Here is a 21441-nt window from a genome sequence, read left to right on the forward strand (position 1 = left end):
ATACCTTTGGTGAAAAAAAAAAGTTTAATAGGGCGTATGTAGCACTAGACATAGGTAGGCTATAATATGATCATTTCTATTAGTTTGCTTTCACACTTTTCTATTCTGTGAATTTCTAGTTCTATTTAGATTTGTCAGACTAAAGTTCCTATCCATTCGTGTGTCATGGTATTGCTCGGCTTCCTCCTGTAACAGCAGCTGCTCAGACTGTCTAATTACACACTCAACTTCTTTAAACCACTTACACTAGGTTATTTGGAGTAAACATGACTAAACTGATCGTTTAGGAAGAAAACTAGTCAATTTCTCAAACTTAACACAAGTGAATTTGTCACACTTATAATTAATAAGTTTTGTTTAAAACCTTTCTATAGCATTTAAAAGTCTAACTTTGCCCTTTCAGGATCTTTTGACTCAGATTAAAGATGGGACTAAAGTTTACAGTCTGTTCTGTTTAAAACATAGCAGCTGAAAGCCTCTGTCCATGGAACAGTTTTACTTGTTTTTTTTCCTGTTTCTGAATGGACCAGCAGCATTGCTTGTAAAGTGTACATCCCAAACTGAATATTTAATTTAAACTATATATATTTCGGATTAACACTTCATTTATGGGTCTCAAACACATTCTGTTTGAAGTTATTTCAGAAAAAATGGGAGAAATAATTTTAGATTTTGAATACTGTATTATTGATGGTGCAATAATAATAATTTGAACACTACATACTTAACACATAATATTGTTTGAATGCAGGTGCTGGAGAATGCAGAGGGTGCCCGCACTACGCCCTCTGTCGTGGCCTTCACTGCAGAGGGGGAGCGTCTGGTGGGCATGCCCGCCAAGCGCCAGGCAGTCACCAACCCCCAGAACACTCTGTACGCTACCAAGAGGCTGATTGGCCGCAGATACGATGACCCAGAGGTGCAGAAAGACATGTGAGTAAAGCCCAAGTCACGTCAAATTATGAAACTTTAACCATGACCAATTATTTGTGTAGTTTAATTAGATTAATAGAACACTCCTGAATGAAGGAGAGATTATGTCACAACCCACTGTTTAATGACCTCCTAATTAGAGGTGCGCCTATCAGAATGTACAGTTAAGCACTATGTATACAATATAATGATTAAATTGACGCATGAAAACATTTGCTTTAACGAGCAAATGTTCTGATGCACTGTAAATGTTGTAAAAGTAAAGAAGTGACCAAAGCATTAGGCCAGACCATGAGCTAGACTATAAAGTGAACATGATATTTTAATAGATCCATGTGAACCGGCTTTAGGTTATGATTACGCAATGACAACTGGCTCATTCTTTGCCCCGTGCGCACCATGGGGGCTTGGTAACTCAAATAATTTTGCAGCATTAGCTCCGTGTACCGTTCACTTTAGCCTCCGTGTCTTCGCCCCGCCATAGTGGACCTGTTTCATACTCACGGTCCTCTCGACAAACTCTGCTTCCCAGTCACACTCGTAAGTTTAGTTTAAAATACACCACTCTCTCCTTTGTTGTGCTTTGAAACAGCCAATACATCCATGGAAATGGCACGAACGACCGCGAGTATGAAACAAAGTCCGCGAAGACACTGAGGTTAAAGTGAACAGCACACGTATCTTATGCTGCAAAATGACAATGTAGAGTTACAGCTCAAAACACCAGGGATCACTGGTCTCACTCAACAAAATGTTTTACAATCAAGTTTCTTATTTTAAAGGAATAATAGAGGATTTTGCCGTGTTGAGAACTCAAGCGACTATTGGTCTCCTTTTTTAAAACTGTGCATGCACGCACTCAACCCCCACCCTCCTGTTGTAGGACGCAATGAATGATTGACATGTGGGAGAACTACTCGGCTGTCCACGCCGTGCGTGCGTGTGTGTTAGGGATGCATACCTAAACCCACGTCCAGGTCCGGAGTCGAATCCAGAGGTTTAATCCATGCCATATTTGCATAATGTTATAAAAGCATAACACAAGCAACTTGGCTCAATTAAGACACTTGAACAAGGACAACTCTCAAACACAAGGCTTAACTGCAGATTGAAATGAACTCAACTTGTCTGTTTTATTCACTGTTTTTTAACAGAAATTACAACTTACTAGCTACAAGCTAGCTGCTTATAGCTTAACATTTAACACATATTCATGTGTTTTACTTGAGGAACAACTTCCAAACAAGAGCAAGTTGAGTATTGGCATTGGGGCAGCTGTTTCAACTGATACAATATTTGTCAAGTGTATTACTGGTTTGACTGCGCTGGCCCCCACACTTGAAGGGGTCTACCCACAATTTGTAGTTTAATGCTGAATTTACTCAGACGTAGCCTTTAGATACATTAAGATACACTCTTTAATTTTGCAGATCCATTGGCATCGAAAGTCAGGTAAAAACTAGCATAAACGTCAACTAGAGCCACGATAAATCAATCAACAGTATCGCAGTATCAAAAATAGAATATGAATATATTTTACACAATGCATCATATTAGCAGCATTAAACACCAGCCCATATTTAACAACTGTAGAATACAAAGTACATTACAAAATATAAACTCCAATTAATGAATACAGCAATTAAACAATATTACTTTGACTTAGTATTTACTTTGATGTATAAATATGTATATTGCACATTAACCCACTGAAATAAATGCCAAATACATCGCACCACATCAAGTTATTTTATTCATATTGTAGCGACCCTAATGTTAAGCATTATCTGGTTAAACGTTCCTCTCACACTACTGTTGTTAATGCATTGATATTGTGTGGAGTCCAGGTCATTACATATTGCTAATATATTAGATCCATGCATATTGGTTATAAGTTTTGGGGGGGCGGGGCCTGTGTTTGAGATGGGAGTGACTTGTTTTGTTGTATGTGCGCGGTCTCTGGGGCGGAGCTAAGCGCGGGCTCTGTAGACGAGGTGATTTTCCTGTTCTGTTCAAGAAATAAAGTGACATCTTGTGAGCACTAAACCGGCATTCATTACCTCAAAAATCAGGCTTCTCTACATTCTGGCTCTCCTTTTTTTCATTTTTTTTTTTTTTTTTGAAAATTGGCGTGTCAGCATCCCCCGATGTACCAAAAGCTGAAATTCTGTGAAAATGGTGTCTAGTGGGGCAACCTTATAGTATAGTTATAGTATATAATTATCAAATTTATGTTGATACCTTTCACAAATTTTACATTTGCTGCCATTTGCACATACAAAGTCTGAATTGCGTTTAATTTTAAACTTTTTTTTTTAACTCCTGGCCTTAAACCTACTTAAAATGAAACTTATTTATTTGACATGATGGCACCACCTACAGAGTGAAATAAAATGTTATATGGGGAGCAAAACATTTTTTTCCCCCTGCAATGTTATGAAATGTTGCACAAAATTCTATTGTGTAAATGAGACTGTCTGTCTTGCGGCATAGCCGTTGCGATGACCGAAACCGCCCATGTTACTCTAATGGGAAAATTGACAAATCTGTTTATACTTTATTAACTCCTCCTTGGGCCTTAGTTCGATTGACCAACAGTTTAGTGAGACCCATCTTCAGGTGTGGGGCCTCAAAATTTTTCTTCGCTGTTCTACGGTCTCTATGCGGTGGAGCCGCAAACTTTGCCCAAAATATTGAACATTTCAGTATACAATAATGCCCTATTTGTAAAGTAAAGGAGGAGGTGCACTAGCGCTACAGATTTGCCTGTAGGTGAATGCGTTACAGGGAGACGGCGTAGTGTGGGCGAGGACCGATTTATATAATGTATGTTTTTTCTTAACAGGAAGAACGTGCCATACAAAATAGTGCGTGCGTCTAATGGGGACGCCTGGGTGGAGGCTCATGGAAAGATGTACTCCCCCAGTCAGGGTGGGGCCTTTGTCCTCATGAAGATGAAGGAGACAGCAGGTATGTGTATGTGCTCTCATTTTCTATGGTTTAGATTTGGTAGTGCAATGTTTTGCTTTTTTTTGCCAGAGAATTATCTTGGAACTAATGTGAAGAACGCTGTTGTCACCGTGCCGGCCTATTTCAACGACTCCCAGAGACAGGTATTACTTTAAACTAGAAGCTGCAATGGCAAGAAGCCATTGCAAGTGACTGCGTAATGCATGGCCATATCCTGTACAATTGCTATGATCACTGAATGACGAAAACGCATATGATGACATCATGCCTGTGATGTCCGGTCATGTGATGACGCATCAAAGCGTTCAATTCCTTTCTGTTGTTGTTGTTGTTTTATGGCGGTTGGCATCCGAGTGTTGCATTACCGCCAGACTTTATTCCTCAGACGTTTCGTAGTCCTCAGACTCTGTCGTAGTCCGTAAAAGTACTCCTCCCATTGCTTTGGCGTTACAAAGCCCATGAGGTCATGATGTGTTTTTGTGACTAGAATAGTTGTTGTGTCAGAGACCAACCGGCTTTATTCCAGGGAGACTCCCCCTCACCTTCCTTGCCCCCTTCGACGCCCGGTGCTTTGGAAGTACAAAGCCCATGAGATCATGGGACGTCTTTGTTGTTTTACAAAGCCCATGAGGTCATGGGACGTCTTTGTCGTTTTATCCTTTAGAAGTCCTTCTTCCATCACTTTGGCGTTTCTAGGCCCATGAAGTCCAAGCGCGTTAGAACATCCTCTTGCTCCTCATCCTCGGCTCAGTCTCCAACACCCCCCACCTCTATAAACGTTTACCCAGCCCTGTGCTACATAAGTAAGCAACCACAGCCTGACACAAACCCTGTGACTGGATCGCCAGAACGTTCCGCAGATTGAACTCCCGCCCATTATTCCGAAACCACAAGGCCAACCCGGCCCTTTCCCTATCATAAGCCTCACAGCAAATCAGCACATGCTCGACAGTCTCTGGCACCCGACAGTGACCACACAGACCGGTCGGATGTTTGCCTATCCTACTCAGTGACCAATTGAGTCCAGTATGGCCAATCCTCATGCGGGCGAAGGCCCTTTCCTCCCACGCGTTCCTGCCCATAGACCCGCAAGGACCCACACTACCCTGCATGTGATAGAGATGCCGTCCAGTAACACAGTGGCTCCAAAATTCCTGCCAAAGGCCGACCACATGACTCTTGATAACGGGCTTGATTTCAGACTTGCCCAACTCAACCGCCACATCAATTGATGGCCGCCGAAGGGAACGTTTAGCCAGTGCATCAGCCATTTCGTTACCATCCACCCCCACATGCGCAGGGACCCAAATGAAGGAAACCCTCACATCCTTCCTGGACAGGGAGAGCATCAGACAGAAGATGCCATTCAACACATCCTGTCTGCAATCCGATTTCCCAGATTTAATGCTTTGCAATGCAGAAAGGCTGTCAGAGGCCACCACAATGCCGCAACACTGCAAAGCAGATTCCGCCCATTCCAACGCCAACCGTATCGCTATAAGTTCCGACGTGAAAACAGAAAGGCGATCTGTCAACCTCTTCTTGACCGCTAGCCCCAGGTCAGGCACTGCTTTTATCCCATGGGCTTTGAAGACAATTTCTCTCTCTTTGTCTCTTTTCTTTTTTACGGTATTGCTTAAAACGCATACTTTGAAGACTTACAACTAAGGCAGGTGGCGGTAAATGCACCTTTTCAGTTGGCTGCCAACCGCAATTAAAAGTAACAAAACAACAGACTCACTCTTACAGATCCATGGGCAGAAACACAGAAGAGTGAGCCTTTACTCGCATAATAGGCCACACTGAATAGGTCTCTGAATAGGATAGGCAAACATCCTTCCGGTATATGTAATCACTGCCAAGAACCAGAAACTGTTGAGCATGTGCCGATTCACTGTACAGCATATGAGGGGGAACTGAATTAGTTTTATGGTTTCAAAATGATAAACAGGAATTCAATCTGCTGAATCTTCTTACAATCCAGTCTCAACAATCATCCAGGGCTATAGTTGCTCACTTAACACAGGATTATCTGGAAGATTATAGAGATGGTGTCTTTGTAGTGTTGCACTACACAATCCCCTTTTAGTATTATGGTTTCCGTTGATATCCTGTCAAACTAATTAAAAACGACATCAAATGTATAAAATAATAAAAGACGGCCAGAGGACCTCATGCCAGTGAATAAAAGTGCGTTTTTTAAACTAGACCTAAAAGCATCAATTGAAGGTGCAGTCTATTCCAAAGTTTGTGGCCAGCTACAGAAAAGTCCCTGGCGCCCCGGCTTTTGAGTCTCGTTTTTGGGACACAAAGTTGAAACTGGCCCTCAGACCACGAGCCCCCTGGTTCAAAAGACAACTATGTATAAATATCTCGTTACAACGCGGGCACATGCGGTTTATTGACAGGTGTGGCCCTTATATGTACAAGTTCTATTTTCGTATATTTCATGTGCGCAGCTTTTATTCAGGAGCGCTGTATAGCCCGGAAATTGAGTAATTCTGAAAAAACTACCAAACCAACAAACGCCAACATTAATACTACCATGATTATTGAATGACAAAACACGTTGCATGTTAGTTCGGGAGAGTTACTATGACCACTGCATGACAAAAACGCTACAAGTTCTTGAAGTTGTTGAACTACAAAGTACTAGGGGCTCTCTTTCTCTCGTTCTTTTTTTTTAACTACAGAAGACGTACAACTACTGTAGGTGGTGGTAAAGGCACCTTTTCAGTGGTCTGCCAACCACCATTAAAAGCAACACAACTAGTACTAGAAGTTCTACTGCTACTATAAAAACCACTCTAAAAGAAAAATTTCAACTTTGACGAGAAGTCCCGAAAGATGCCAAGGAATACCAAAAGTAATGGCAAGAATCACACACAAAATATCTACAAAAAGAACGTTGAATGAGGAAAATCAGACGAGAAATAGTCCAAATATGTGTTTCTATAATTATAAAGATCTTTTCGAACTAACATTACGCAGTTACTCAAACTGAAACCAACATAATATTGTTGTGATCTTGTAACACATAATACCATTTGAGGGAGATAAATATTATTTAAAGAGTGTTAATGTAGAAAACGCAGCTCTATGATTTATATCAGTCCATAAGATCATGCAGTATTAACCAGGTTTGCGCAGCCTTTGAGATAAATTCATTATTTCTGCAGTTTAGCAAACTTTTTTCCACCCGGACATCAGTTTTCTAAGGGGCTCTTTGGTGTTGTGTTTTGTGTACAAGTAGCAGAATACAATTTCCAGGCCCTGGAAAAGTTTTGGAATTGTTTTGGCTTTGGAAGATTAGAAAATATTTTGGTTCAGAAATAAATGTCTGCATTAAAAGATCAGAAACGTATCATAGATTTTTATTCCAGAAAGGTAGATGGCACAAGACCTGTGGCCAGTACGAAAAAGAATCTCCCGCTGCTCTCTGTAACTACAGCTCCAATTTAGCGGCCCTCATTGAGCCCGTGCCTGCGGGCACTGACAGACACACAGCCTGCACACTCGGTGTCTTCAGAAGTGAACCAGGGACCGGCGCACAAGGCGTCTCAAAACTACTAGTGAGTTTTGAGACCCAGGATCAAGTGAATCCCTCTGGACGCTGGGAATAAACCGCACTGAACCGCAACCCCGGAGGATGCCGCATTGATCAGAATCGTGTGCGCACTGGAAAACCTCTTGTGCAGCATTCTAACTACTTCACTAAACACAGACAAAGAGATGTGCCCCCCACACCGGCTTCACAATGGTAAGAAATTGAATAAGAAGCTTTTTTTTTAACATGGGATGTTTCTCAACCCTCAAAGACATTCTACACGAAGGAGAAAAAGATGGGTTCAAACGTCCTGATAAAAGTCTAAAGCCTGGGCTAGACCTCTGCTCTTTACGGCTATTGGTGTAACATATGGACAATACACACTCTAGTGTCTTATCTTTAAGCAAGAGAATATTTCAAACAATGTAAAATTCCTCTCAAAATTCACAATCAAAATGTTTAATAGAATGTACAAATGTTTTTCTTTTAAGTTTGAAAATAAACTTTAGTGAATGAAAGCCTGTTCTACAATTTAGTGTGAATATTACATAGCAAAACTAAATTTCCAAACTGTACTGCAACTAAATGGGTTGAAATTTAGAGTTTATTCTATGTTCTTGTGAATATGTTATTAAAGATCATGGAAAGTTGGGAAATGTTTATGGAAAAGTTATTGAAAAGTCATAAAAAAAATATTTACGAACCCTGAGGTAGGGATGCACCAATACCATCCATCCATCTATCCTCTTCCACTGGGACAGCAGTGTAAGCAGGTACTCACTCGGCCACTTCCTCCAGCTCCTCCCGGGGGGTTATCCCAAAGTGTTCCCAGGCCAAACGAGAGTCCCTCCAGCCTCTTTCTGATGGGACATGCCCGGAACACTTCCCCAGGGAGGCGTCAAGGAGGCTCCGGAACCGATGCCCAAGCCACCTCAGCTTGGTCTTTTCGATGTTGAGGAGCAGTGGCTCTACTCCAAGCTTCTCCAGCACCAATACCACTTTTCCCCCAAATTAGGACTTAGTACTTGCTGATACCGAGAACTGATGCAGATGCCATGCATTATTTTTACAGGTCTTCTAATAATTGACTCATGGATCTAATACAGTTGTAAATTTCCACATTAGGTCTGTTACCATAGCAAAGTAACTATTCAAAACAGTAATATATTGCGTACAAACAGCCAAATATGTTCGAATGGTGAAAAGTCCTCAATTTTTCCTTGAACTGGAAGATGGATAGAATTTCATAATTTAGCTCATTTTCTCATACAAATGTATATTTGAAGGGTTGTTTTACATTTCTACCAATATTACTGGTTTTGTTGGCCCATACTTTAAATGGTATTGCAAAGAGGACCTTTTTAAAAGCGTTACTATTTAAGCTACTATTGCGGTAGACACTTTAAGCCTAACAATGTGTTTTCTCAATTTACCACAGTCATAATGACCATTATGGACATATTATGCTCTTTTTAAAAGCTTAGACACTGCACTATTCAGTCGCCAGATTAGATTTTCAATTGAAAAAGGTTGGTGTTGTTGTTTTATGGCGGTTGGCATCCGAGTGTTGCATTACCGCCAGACTTTATTCCTCAGACGTTTCGTAGTCCTCAGACTCTGTCGTAGTCCGTAAAAGTACTCCTCCCATTGTTGTTGTTGGTTTTGTGACGCGTCCGCAAGGTTTTTTTCCGACACGCCCCCTCACGCGCCCCCTTTTTCCGACACGCCCCCTGCGCGGACCGGATTTTCAATATTTTCAACTATGCCGACAGTTTTTCGCGGAATTAAAGTCTCGCTGCTTCAGCTGAGAGGTGAGCTGCGTGAGCGTGAATATTAGACTCAGCGCGGTAATGGGGTATCTGCCCTTGGTATTGCCACCACATGTACATAGACAAGCATTTGGTATCGAGCCAATACCTGATACTGGTATCGGTGCAGCCCTAATTACAACTATATGTTGTGGACAAGGCAAATGGCATATTGTCTCACGGTTAAATGGGTAATTTCCTCCCAAAGATTTAAACACTGGGCGCAGAACAGGAATGCACAAAGGTTTATTTAATCGCACATATTTGAAATGTTTGAAGCATATTTTGACCGTTTCAACCAAAGGCACAAGCCGCTTTGATTCAGCTTTGATTGCCCTGCTAATCTTTGTCCCCTCTTTGTTTCAGGCTACCAAAGATGCCGGACAGATCGCCGGTCTCAACGTTCTGCGTGTCATCAACGAGCCCACCGCCGCTGCTCTGGCATACGGCCTGGACAAAACGCAGGACAAAATGTGAGTGCCCAGGATGAGTACAAAACCCCCATATAAAAGCTGGTGAAATTAATTATCTCTCTGATCTAGCATCGCCGTGTACGATTTGGGTGGTGGTACGTTTGATATATCCGTCCTGGAGATCCAGAAGGGAGTGTTCGAGGTAAAGTCCACAAATGGAGACACCTTTCTGGGAGGAGAAGACTTCGACCAGTACCTGCTCCAGCACATCGTCAAGGAGTTCAAGAGAGAGGTGTGCAGTCCACATTTTTAAGCTGGAGATTTAATGCCGAAAGTAATTTAGAGATGGCCGATTTGTGGTTCAGAATCTAATATAGTAAATGCCGTTTGCCTGCCTCTGATAACAAGACAAATTGGATGCATTTTATGTCTGAGATACTCCTGCCTCTGCGGATCTAGGTGAACCTCTGTGCACCGCTCACAACACTTTTCCTTCATCGCCATTAACGCACATCATCCTCACTGTGTTTTACCACAATGTAAAGAAAAGACCACCATTTATGGTTCCAGTGAAGTGTGCTTGTTCACTGGGCTCTAAAGCCTGTTACGGAATGTCAAAATTAACCGATTTCTCAATAACTGCGATTATATATGGATTCTAGGGATGCAGTATAACTGTTTGTTTTTCAAAAATAAAAACACTGTTACAAATTCTGCTCAACAATTTCAAACCATCTTGTTAATCCAAAGCGTTCGACGCGCAAACGCCACCGACACGGCATGTCCGATGCTCAAAACGCAGGAATTGCCTCGCAAAAACGCAGAAATCGCACCGCCAACAACGCAGGACGCCCAAGACACGTGTTTACATAGATTTTCAATGTAAACTGGACGCTTTTGACGCTTTGGCGTGAACAGGGCTTGAGAGTTGTTGTGACTAGGCTAACGTGTCTTTTAATCATGATTAACACTAGAACTCCCAGATTAGTCATTTTAAAGCAGTCTTTTTATTCTGCTTTGGTGGATTTTTGTTGTTCCTCACTTTTTTATTTTATATATTTAATTTCTCTTATGAGTTTTTAGAAAATTTTAACCTAACTTCCTGAGCAGTCATTTTTACAGCTCCATTCATTTCAATGTAATTTTTTTAAATGCGTTTTCCATTGCCAAGGCAACAGACATTATTAAATTTCATTTATTGTTTTGCCCGTAGGCTCTATCAGAAGGTAAAGTTTGAAATGGGGAGGAGCGAGAAGGGAGGATTCGAACTCTCATCACTGCAGTCGGCTGCATGTGAATCCTGGCATATGTGCTGCCACCTTAACAACTTGACATGGCAACAAACATACTATGGCAGTTACTTTCCTCAGAATTCCATTGGTTTGAATGACAGGACTCTGGGAGTTCTAGTGTTAAATGTAAAATTGCGACATTTTCCCTCACGATAATCTTGACCCTAAAATTTGATATCACGACATCCCTAAGCCCCTTAGAAACTAGTGCGGTGGTCAGTTTGGGGTGAATGAGTAACGGTCCGATTTTGGCCATGCTCCGTTATAAAAGACTGCTTAGTGACTACTGTGCATACATGGAGCCAAATAATTGCAGAAAGAACAATGCAAAAACAATGGTCACAGCAAGACTCACTGTATACAACAGAGCTGAAGTGATGATACACAAAATAAACAATTCCACTCACTGCATGGTGTACTCCTCCTCTCCTCTAACATCTCAATTCTATCTCAATACTGTGTTAGGGGTTTCCTGTATTCTAACACGACTTTTTACCTATCCAGACAGGGGTAGATCTGCTGAAAGACAACATGGCTCTGCAGAGGGTCCGAGAGGCTGCGGAGAAGGCAAAGTGTGAGCTGTCGTCCTCGCTGCAGGTCAGTCCACACCAGTTTGCACAAACTTTTAGTCTAGATTCAAATTTTTAGAACACAAATGGAGTGTTCGTTCACATTTAGAATAATTATTATTTTGTGGTATATTGTAACAGTTGTCTTCAGAGTGAGTTTTCACTGTTCTGCTTTTGGTCAACTACACTTTATTGATCTCAGTTCAATATTTCTGAGCAACAGGACCATCCCAAAACACATATTGGTTTGCCTCCTGGTTACCACCGTTTCCCCAACTGTCAGAATGTAAATAATGAGCACTCTGACATGTTGATGAGAAATACTAATTTTTCCAACAGAGTTCCTCCACAGTGATTTTGCTGTTCTCCACTGAGACGTACATATATTGTATTAGTCATATTTTATTTGTTCAGGACAGTGCATCTTAATGACCATACATGATGTACATGCTGTAAACACAACAGATTGTAGCCATGGGCTAATGTCCATCCGTTGTCCCTCAATTACTCAGAACACACTTTTTCATACACCAGCATACATGGGACTCAGATTACCCTCTTTTCCATTTATTTTTAATGTAATTAGTAGAGTGTCTCTACAAATTTAATACGTTTGTATAATTTAGATATTTCCCGTCTGTGGGGGTGGTATATAATTCATATTTTAACAATGACTACTGCTACATGTACAACAATATATGGTAGCATTGCGATGATGGTTATAATACATACACACCCGTGCACACACACAAACGCGCACACAATCACCCCGCTCTGAAGTTTCTAGACTGTTGTCCCTCTATTTGTCTAATGTCTGTTGCTGTTTTTGTTCTTGTTACTGTTTTATATTTGTTTTAATAAACAAAAAACGAAATTGTTAACGGCAAACTATTTTCAACACCAGCATTCCACTGGGCTTTAGAACTATGTATTTGGGCCTCAAAACTCCCACCTCTTGGACATGATAAATGGATATCTTTGAGTAAAATTTAGATTTCAATAGCCAAAAGTTTGTTCCAATCATCATCCCTAGTTTGCTCTCTTCACAAGTAAAGTGTGTATCTGAATCACAAAACTCTTAACATCTTCAGTTGTTTATTGCGCTTTTACCATCTCTTCTGGGAGCGTATTTGTGATAAAACAAAAATTATATATAATTTTAAAAAATCTGCGTCCAGACTGACATCAACCTGCCTTACCTGACCATGGACGCGTCTGGGCCCAAGCACCTCAACATGAAGCTAACCCGGGCGCAGTTTGAGGGCATTGTGGCCGACCTGATCCGTCGCACCGTGGCTCCTTGTCAGAAGGCCATGCAGGACGCCGAGGTGTCCAAAGGCGAAATCGGAGAAGTGCTGCTAGTCGGAGGCATGTCAAGGATGCCCAAGGTAAATGCAACATTATGAGGACTGTATAGAGCTGTCAATGGGGATGCACAGATGTTGATATCAGTATTTGCTCGACACAAGGTGCTTGTACTCGTACTCTCAAATTACATTTTGATACCAGGAACTGATACCACTAAATGAGTACCAAGTGACCTTATCTGACCATAGAGATAAAACTCAACTGCACACCCTACGCTCAGTTTCAACCAGACTAAATTGTATTGTGTTAAGTAGATGTGTCTTAAATGTTTTCATTGTAGCTCAATGAAGTTGTCGTTACGATATTAATAGACCAATGTTGCTACATGTTATTTGCTGTTCTTTACTTGTTCATGCTTAACAACTTTTAAGAGGAGAAACTTGTCCATGTGGCATCTGTTTAATCCCTCATTTGTCCAAGAGTGTTTGATTGTAGATGAAAGATTCAGTTGTAGTCATCTGGACACTTTTTAAAAAAACATTTTCTTAACGAGGCTTTTTGTCTCTCATGAGAGTCATTCTCAATCTGCGAATCTTGTCTCAGAACTATATATTTATCCTACTCTGAGTAAGCCCTGCCCACTGACCGGAACCTCTTGATCAGGGATGTCAAACTCATTTTGGGCAGAATTTCGACGCTCAGGCTGGGTCGCGGGCCGAACATAACGTAAAACAATAAAAAAAAAAAATAGCTTTATATAGCCTACGCTGTTTTTGAAGCAATTACTAGATCGATTAAAAGAAATTACAAACACGTTTGTTCTCATAAACTGAAATGTAGAAGAAGAAGAAAAACAAGTGTAATTTCATCAACACTGTGCTTCAGTTTATGTGCATTACAACTTCAGAGTTTATCTGCAGAGATAAACATTCAATCTATTGTTAAATATTGTAAAATAGGTATTTGGAACTGAAAAATATTGTATTTGACTTTATAACAAAATAAACTTCAAGATTTAAAAAACCTTTTAAATGTACTAACTAACATTTCCACGTCTGTGTAGTTATCTGTACACCTGAACTGCCACACCACTAAATACAAACGCACGTGGAGCGTTAAAGGAGGTTAAAGGCGCAATGGACGATTTTTCGGCGATTTTAAGAACGCAGGCGGAAGTGCGCATGCGCACTCCCCCGTGCGAACTGATACAACACACACGTGCGTTTGTTTATTAGGGCAACGGAGCGCATCGCATCTCTCATCTCCCGTAGGTTTCTGTCCACTTCAGCTCGAACTGTCTTTCTCCGTCTTCATTTTGCCCCATACACTGAGGGAACTATTATGATAGATCCATGCGCTTAGGCACACTGAAACGTGGGGACGAACAGCACGCGGCTGCAGGTGAGCGATAGGTGCGTTTTATGATTGATACGTGGCAGGACAAATGATTTATCCACGCCACAAGGAAATATGATGAAAAATTTGCTGAAAAAAATCGTCCATTCCACCTTAAGTTATGAGCCAGAGTGTTCCATCAAACCAAATCGTGGGCCAAATATTATGTACAAAATAAAACAATAAAAATATAAGAAATAAATTGCTTTCTTACAGCCTAGTAATAGTTGTGGAGACTGTTGCACAAATGTGCAGCAGGTGAAACACTGCTCATTTCTGATGTGAAATGTTCATATCACAGACATGTTTCTGCTCAAACTCAATACAAGCTCACTATTTTCATAGTTTTAAGTTGATCTTAGTGACAAATGATTCATGTAGTTACTCAAATAAGGTCATTGTGTTTGTGTTCACAGTCACATTAATGTGTCAGTCACATTAGTGTGTCAGTCACATTAGTGTGTTCAGTCAGTCAAATTCATACTTTATTACATTCTGACCTGTGTTTTTACCTGTGGCCTGATCTGTCCTGGTTTGTAGAGGATTTACAATTGATTTGCTAATGCCTAGTCCAGAGTAGGGCTGCAACGATTACTCGAGTAAATAGAGTAATTCGATAACAAAAAGCTTCGATTATTTTTTTTATTGCATCGATGGTTCGATGGTGAATCTGTGGCGCGCAGAGCGCACGGAACGACTTTTGTTTCCCACGACGCTCGTTCCTGAAGCAGCTAAAGCACAACAGAGGATAGATTTGTTGTGTGAAAGAGTACGATGTCCCGGGCTGCAACTCTAACCACCGCAACTAGCTCTGCGTGCCGCCTGCCCACGGTCCCCCGCGCTCCCCCACACATCAACTCTGCTCCCCAGTCACACTGTTACTTTTAAAACATGCCCTCTCCTCTGATGCGAAACAAAGTCCGCGATGACACGGAGCCCAAAGTGACCAGCAAAGCCACAAAATGCTAAATGCAGAGCCACCGCTCAAAACACCAGGCATCAAATTCATTTTTACACATTTCTGAAGTTGTGTGACAGAAACGCAAATTAATTCATAGCTACTGTAACTGGGTTAGGTTAGGGTGACAAGTTGATAAGTCCTTTTATATATTTTCTTTATATACAAACAGAACAGTTTGGACTAGAAGTGAAATGTTGCCGTTTTGGGCACAAACGTATGTGAAATTAAGAATAAAATGTGTGTGTGTGTTTTTTTTTTTTTTTTTTTTTTAAGCAGAAACTCAATTTGTTAATAGTTTTTACTATGAACTTTAACATTTATTTAAAAAAACATTAATATGCTTTTAAATGGTTTACAGAATATACAAAAAAATTACTCGATCTAAGAAAATAATCGCTAGAATCTTTCATTACTAAAATAATCGATAGCTGCAGCCCTAGTCCAGAGTTTCTCAAAGTGTGAGAAGTGTCATTATGCATGACAGATGTGTTTTGAGAAATGGATAAACGCCCAATGCCAACATGGGGTTAATCTCTAAATACGAAATCTCCTCCCCCCACTTTTCAAGTCTTAGTTTTAAGATACATTTTTTATCCTATATCAATATTCAAATGAGACCAGTCTTGTTATGGCGTTTCATTGTTTGACTCATCACAACTAGGTCCAGCAGACTGTACAAGATCTGTTTGGCCGAGCCCCCAGTAAGTCTGTGAACCCTGACGAGGCAGTAGCCATTGGGGCGGCCATCCAAGGAGGTGTGCTGGCTGGGGACGTGACGGACGTACTGCTGTTGGATGTCACACCGCTGTCGCTGGGCATTGAGACTCTGGGAGGCGTCTTCACCAAGCTCATCAACCGCAACACCACCATCCCCACCAAAAAGAGCCAGGTACCATACACATGCATTGGACTGTATACATGCATTCAGCTTGTGAACATCTGAAAACTAGAGCTGCACAACTTTAAATTGCAGTATTTATGATTTTAGATTATTAATTGACACAGGTGTGTTCTGAATAAAAGCCACCCACACAAAATTCACAAAGGAAGTAGAACTTGTCAATATACAGGCCGCACCTGTCGATAAACCGCAGGTGCCCACGTTGTAACGAGATATTTACACATAAATAAACACGCTAATGCTGCGTCTTCTGAACTGGGGTTCTCACGTTCCCACAGTCCGCTGCAGGACTAATTAGACTAATTTCTCAGTGAATATGAGTTGGATTGTAACACACAGAAACATTTTGAAGTTTAACAAACAAAGAACCATTCAAACCAATGGAATTCTGAGGAAAGTAACTGCCATAGTATGTTTGTTGCCGTGCCAAGTTGTTAAGGTGGCAGCACATGTGGTTAAGATGACAGCACATATGCCAGTATTCACATGCAGCTGGCTGCATCCGCTCATCCCCATTTCAAACTTTCCCTACTGTCCCCTCTGTCCTTGATTTTTCTGTGTAAGCTGATATACCTGTGTATCTGGATCATCTGCTCCTGAGCTCGTACTTATCGAATGATATTTACACAGAAATATGGTCCAGAGTAATGATGCACATGTTATCTTTTGACTCTTGAGTCAGGACTGGCTAAGAAAGTTTCATTTACACAATAGTGACACGCCAATTGTCTTTTGAACACGGTCCGCTGCTAAACCTCGGGAGTCTGATTTGTAATAAAACACAAAGCGTTTTTTAAACTGAAAACTAAAACAGAGGCTCACATGTGTAAAATAGAGCTGGGTTTCGATTCAAATTTGAAGAATCGATTCGATTCCGATTTTTACGTTTCAAAATCTTTTTTTTTTTTTTTCGATTTTCTCAGATTCCATCCGATTTCGATCTGATTTCCGATCCGATTTCGATTCGATCCGGTGGTTAATGTTATTAAAAATGAAAAATGTATTTGAACAGTTTCCTTCACTTCATGATTGTGTAGAGAAGCAACATATTAAAACAAGTATTATATCAATATTAAACAACAAATCTTACAAGTATTGGTAGTTACTGATGGCTGGAAGACTGATGAAAAGGTTAAGGGTCAATCTACCTTCAAGAAAGATAATTCAGGACAATAAATGGAGGACATCATTGAGGTGACTACATCTGCAACAGTGGATTCCTACTGGGACACTAACCAGTGCATTATTATTATGCTTGAAAATAATTAAGAATTCACCCAAAAGCGGTTGCTACCAAAAGCATTTTTATTTTAAAACTGCTCACACACTGCCAGTACTGAAACTGAAAGTATAAAATGTAAACGTTGAGCATTTTTCAAAAATGTTTTAATTTTTTTTAAATAAAAAAAATAAATAAAGAAATCGATCTTTGGACGTACGAATCGATAATCGGTCATTAATATGCGAATCGATTTTAAATCGGAAAATCGATTTTTTTTTTTTTTTTTTTTTTTTTTCCAACCCAGCTCTAGTGTAAAATCTTTTTTTTTTTGTGCTTTCAGGTGTTCTCTACGGCGGCGGACGGCCAGACCCAGGTGGAGATCAAGGTGTGCCAGGGCGAGAGGGAGATGGCCCAAGACAACAAGGTTCTGGGCCAATTCACCTTGATTGGCATTCCCCCCGCTCCACGAGGAGTTCCCCAGGTCGAGGTCACGTTCGATATAGACGCCAACGGCATTGTGCACGTGTCCGCCAAGGACAAGGGCACAGGCCGCGAGCAGCAGAGTGAGTCTCGTACTTTTATTTTTTTTTAAAGGATTTTATTCTGCAAGATAGGGCAGCATGAAATGGGAATGAGACTGGGGCCTGTTTGAGTTCTTCTTTCCCGTAATATATACAACTATGATTTAAGAATTATTTTTTTTATCTTTTTTTATTTAATTATTGATTATTATTAAATAAAAACATGCAACAAATTGTCGTGAGCCAGATTGGAACTTAACACGCTGCTTGGCAGGCATAAGTGCTATCCACTTGACCACAAGTGGCACCATACCAGAATTCTCGATATCCGAACAGCCATTCACTGTTCTTAGACAAACGTTATTAATCCATAAGGAAAATTACTTGCATAGGGTACTAATATTCAGGTTAGTACATGGACTTAATAAGTAAATGCGAAGTTCCATGCAGATGCTATACAGTGAGGAAAATAAGTACTTGAACACCCTACAATTTGGTTCTCCCACTTAGAAATTATGGAGGGGTCTGGCTTTGTCATTGTAGGTGTATTTTCACTGTGGGTGACTAAAAAATCTATTGTAAAAAACCGAAATCACTAATAATTTGTATGTTTTTGCTGAAAATTAGTACTTGAACCCCTGCCAATCAGCAAGAATTCTGACTCAAAGACCTGTTTGTCTAGTCTGCCCTTAAAAAGTCCGCCTCTACTCTAATTAATCTGAATTGGTAGCACCTGTTGCAGCAATAGCTGCTTAAAGACACATGTCCCCAAATCGGCCAAACTCCAACTACTACCATGGGGAATACCAAAGAGCTGTCAAAAGACACCAGAAACAAAATTGTAGACCTCCACTAGGCTGAAAGTGACTACATCGCAATTGGCAAGCAGCTTGGTAAAAAAAGATTAACTGTTGGAGCAATTGTTAGAAAATGTAAGAGGCTGAAGACTCAATCTCCCTCGAACTGGGGCTCCATGCAAGATTTTACCTCATGGGAGAGCTGGGACCACAGATTCAAAGGTCATCGGCAATGCACTACGCTGCCATGATTTAAAATCATGCATTGCAAGGGTTCCCCTGCTTATGTCAAAACATGTCCAAGCCCGTCTGAAGTTTGCCAATGACCATCTGGATAACCCAGGGTCATGAGAGAAATTCATATGGTGAGACCAAAATGGAACTTTTTGGTATAAATTCCACTCTCCTTGTTTTGAGGAAGAGGCATGAGTACCAAACTAGGGCTGGGTATTGCCAAGACCCTCGCGATACGATACGTATCCCGATATAGGGGTCACGATACGATATATATCCTGATACATGCACAGGGCTCAGATGAAGGATTTTCTCTTGTTGCATAGCAAAACACAAAAATGATTACAATGTTTAAAAGTATTTTTTTAAATAGAATATTTACAAATAAATACTTTTTTCTAAATAAAACAAACTTGCAAATAAAATTAGTTGAACAAATTGATAAACACTAAGTCAGATCGCCTTATTTACAACTTTCTTACACATCATCAAAAGATGACTATTTGCATGAATCTCATTTACATATTAATCGTCTTTACACTCACTCAAGTTACATATCACCACCATCATCAGATGACGATGAGCTGTTTGTATCAGAATTACTTCTCTTACGGCTCTGGATTTTTCCAGACACCACGTCATGGTTTGTCTTGGACATGAGTGAGTTTGACCCCTTTGGTTCTCAGAAGCCTGTTCTAGTCAGAAAACGGGAGAGCGGACGGAGCGACGAGGAGCCGCGTCTCGCTAATCTCACGACAATAACTATCTGTTACACAATAACTATTTGTACCACATAACTATGTGTAACACATAACTGTGTAACACATATGTGAGATTAGCAAGTTTTCAGACGCGACTATCTGCGGGACCTCGTAAAGCCAACACAGCATCCTACATTGTGTCATGCCGTTGTTGACCATCGATTTACGAGTGATCAGTGCTTTTTTTAGGCGCTTTGGTTATACAATTGAACATGAATTTTTGCTGCGATACAAAAAAAATTCTGACGCATGCTTCGCATTTGAGAGAAATTGCGTTGCATTTTGCGATGCCACTCATTCTGAGCCCCCGATACAATTTCCTCATTGCGAAGCGTATCCAGATACATTTTTGAGAAAATGTCTTAAAAATGTATCAAATGTGTAATTTGTTTATCCACAAAGCACTTATTTATAAATCCATTATGCTCCAATAACTTCATACACCCAACCAATTAATCCAAATAGAAATGTAACACGCCATTAAACACCAAAGAAGTAGAAGAAGAAATTGTTGTGCAGTGGACATGCTTGTTTGTAGGTGACCTACAAAAATCCTACCATTCTTTCTCTCATAGTTGAAGTGTACCTATGATGAAAATTAAAGGCCTCATCTTTTTAAATGAGAGAACTTGAACAATTGTTGACTGACAATACTTTTTTTGCCCCACTGCATAACCTTTTCCTTTGCGTTATTCTTTCACTCACAGCAAAATAGAGGTAAAACCTGATTGGAGTCCTTAATTACTTTGGTTTGTAACTTTCTCGCCCCCTAACACAAGGGGGCGAGCCTGACTGCTTGGCTTTCCTACAAACACAGTAACATAATCATCATTAAAGCCGCACGCGACGATAAAGGCCCTCGCCCCCCTTGCGACCGCGGGTTACTTGCCACCGCGAAGAGCAGTGTCTGTGTCTCTGTGTGTCTCTGTCTGTAAACTGGACACTTTGGCCGCCGCGCTCTGAAAGAGTCTTGTTAGATTTTAGCTGTTTTGCTCTGGACGCGTTGAGCTGCTACGCACCGCGCATGCGGGTCAATTTGGATCGGCAATTGAAAACCGGCAATTACAACATGGTCGCCGATTCGACCTAAAACCGGCTTTTTAAATCAGCGGCCGATATATCGGTGCATCTCTACTTTGAACCAGTCATTATAACGGTGCGTCTACTTTATAGCTTTTTACTGGTAAACTGCCACCAGGGAGCAATCTAGCAGAAAGCGCAATCGTTGGACATGCTGTAGAAGAAGACGCCTGTGGAAGCACTGTCCAAGGGATACGTCGCGTTTTCTATATTTTAAGCTTCAAAACGCTGTGTTTTAATGAGGAAGTGACACACACGGAGAACGCACATGTGACATACGGGATCTGCAGTTTAAAACCTGCTGCATTGAAATGAAACTTTCTAGGCCAGACCTGTCTCCATAACTGTAACCACAATCACATGCAATATAAAGCATTTTATTCTTTGCAAAGCAGGAAGTGCTCCATTAACATGCTAGTTGTCGTTAGCTTTACCACGACAGCAAAACTCACTCTGGTCTCAGAGTTGTAAAAAGTGCTTATAATCACATCACAATTAATATCTAGTATGCATTAAATCAGTGAGAAATGCAAGTAGACTGCTGCAATTGTGGTATTGTTTTTTTTAAATGCAGTAAATCGCCTACATCGCATTTAACGTTGTCTTTACATTGCCACTAGTTAGGTATAAACCTGGCAGCCGCATTATGGAGTGCAGTAAACGGCTGCTTCGACATAGCTGAAAATGGGTGGCGGCTGCACGGTGAAGCCTCTGTTGCGGTGGCTGCAC

The 21441-nt window shown here is 40.8% G+C and overlaps 1 protein-coding gene across 2 annotated transcripts in view; it reads left to right on the forward strand.

Moving 5' to 3' along the window:
- Positions 1 to 21441, forward strand: part of hspa9 (heat shock protein 9) — a 44153-nt gene that overhangs the window by 9745 nt on the left and 12967 nt on the right. For both annotated transcript variants that reach the window (XM_072435529.1, XM_072435536.1), the window contains exons 4-12: positions 752 to 933; positions 3779 to 3903; positions 3973 to 4046; positions 9625 to 9731; positions 9801 to 9963; positions 11468 to 11560; positions 12711 to 12920; positions 15858 to 16085; positions 17660 to 17882. In XM_072435529.1, coding sequence (XP_072291630.1) covers positions 752 to 933; positions 3779 to 3903; positions 3973 to 4046; positions 9625 to 9731; positions 9801 to 9963; positions 11468 to 11560; positions 12711 to 12920; positions 15858 to 16085; positions 17660 to 17882 — 1405 coding nt within the window. The remainder of the gene's footprint in view (positions 1 to 751; positions 934 to 3778; positions 3904 to 3972; positions 4047 to 9624; positions 9732 to 9800; positions 9964 to 11467; positions 11561 to 12710; positions 12921 to 15857; positions 16086 to 17659; positions 17883 to 21441) is intronic.

The sequence above is a fragment of the Eucyclogobius newberryi genome, unplaced genomic scaffold, assembly GCF_026437365.1.
Source record: "Eucyclogobius newberryi isolate DKJ021-1_F unplaced genomic scaffold, fEucNew1.0.hap1 SCAF_11, whole genome shotgun sequence".
Classification (NCBI taxonomy): domain Eukaryota; kingdom Metazoa; phylum Chordata; class Actinopteri; order Gobiiformes; family Gobiidae; genus Eucyclogobius; species Eucyclogobius newberryi.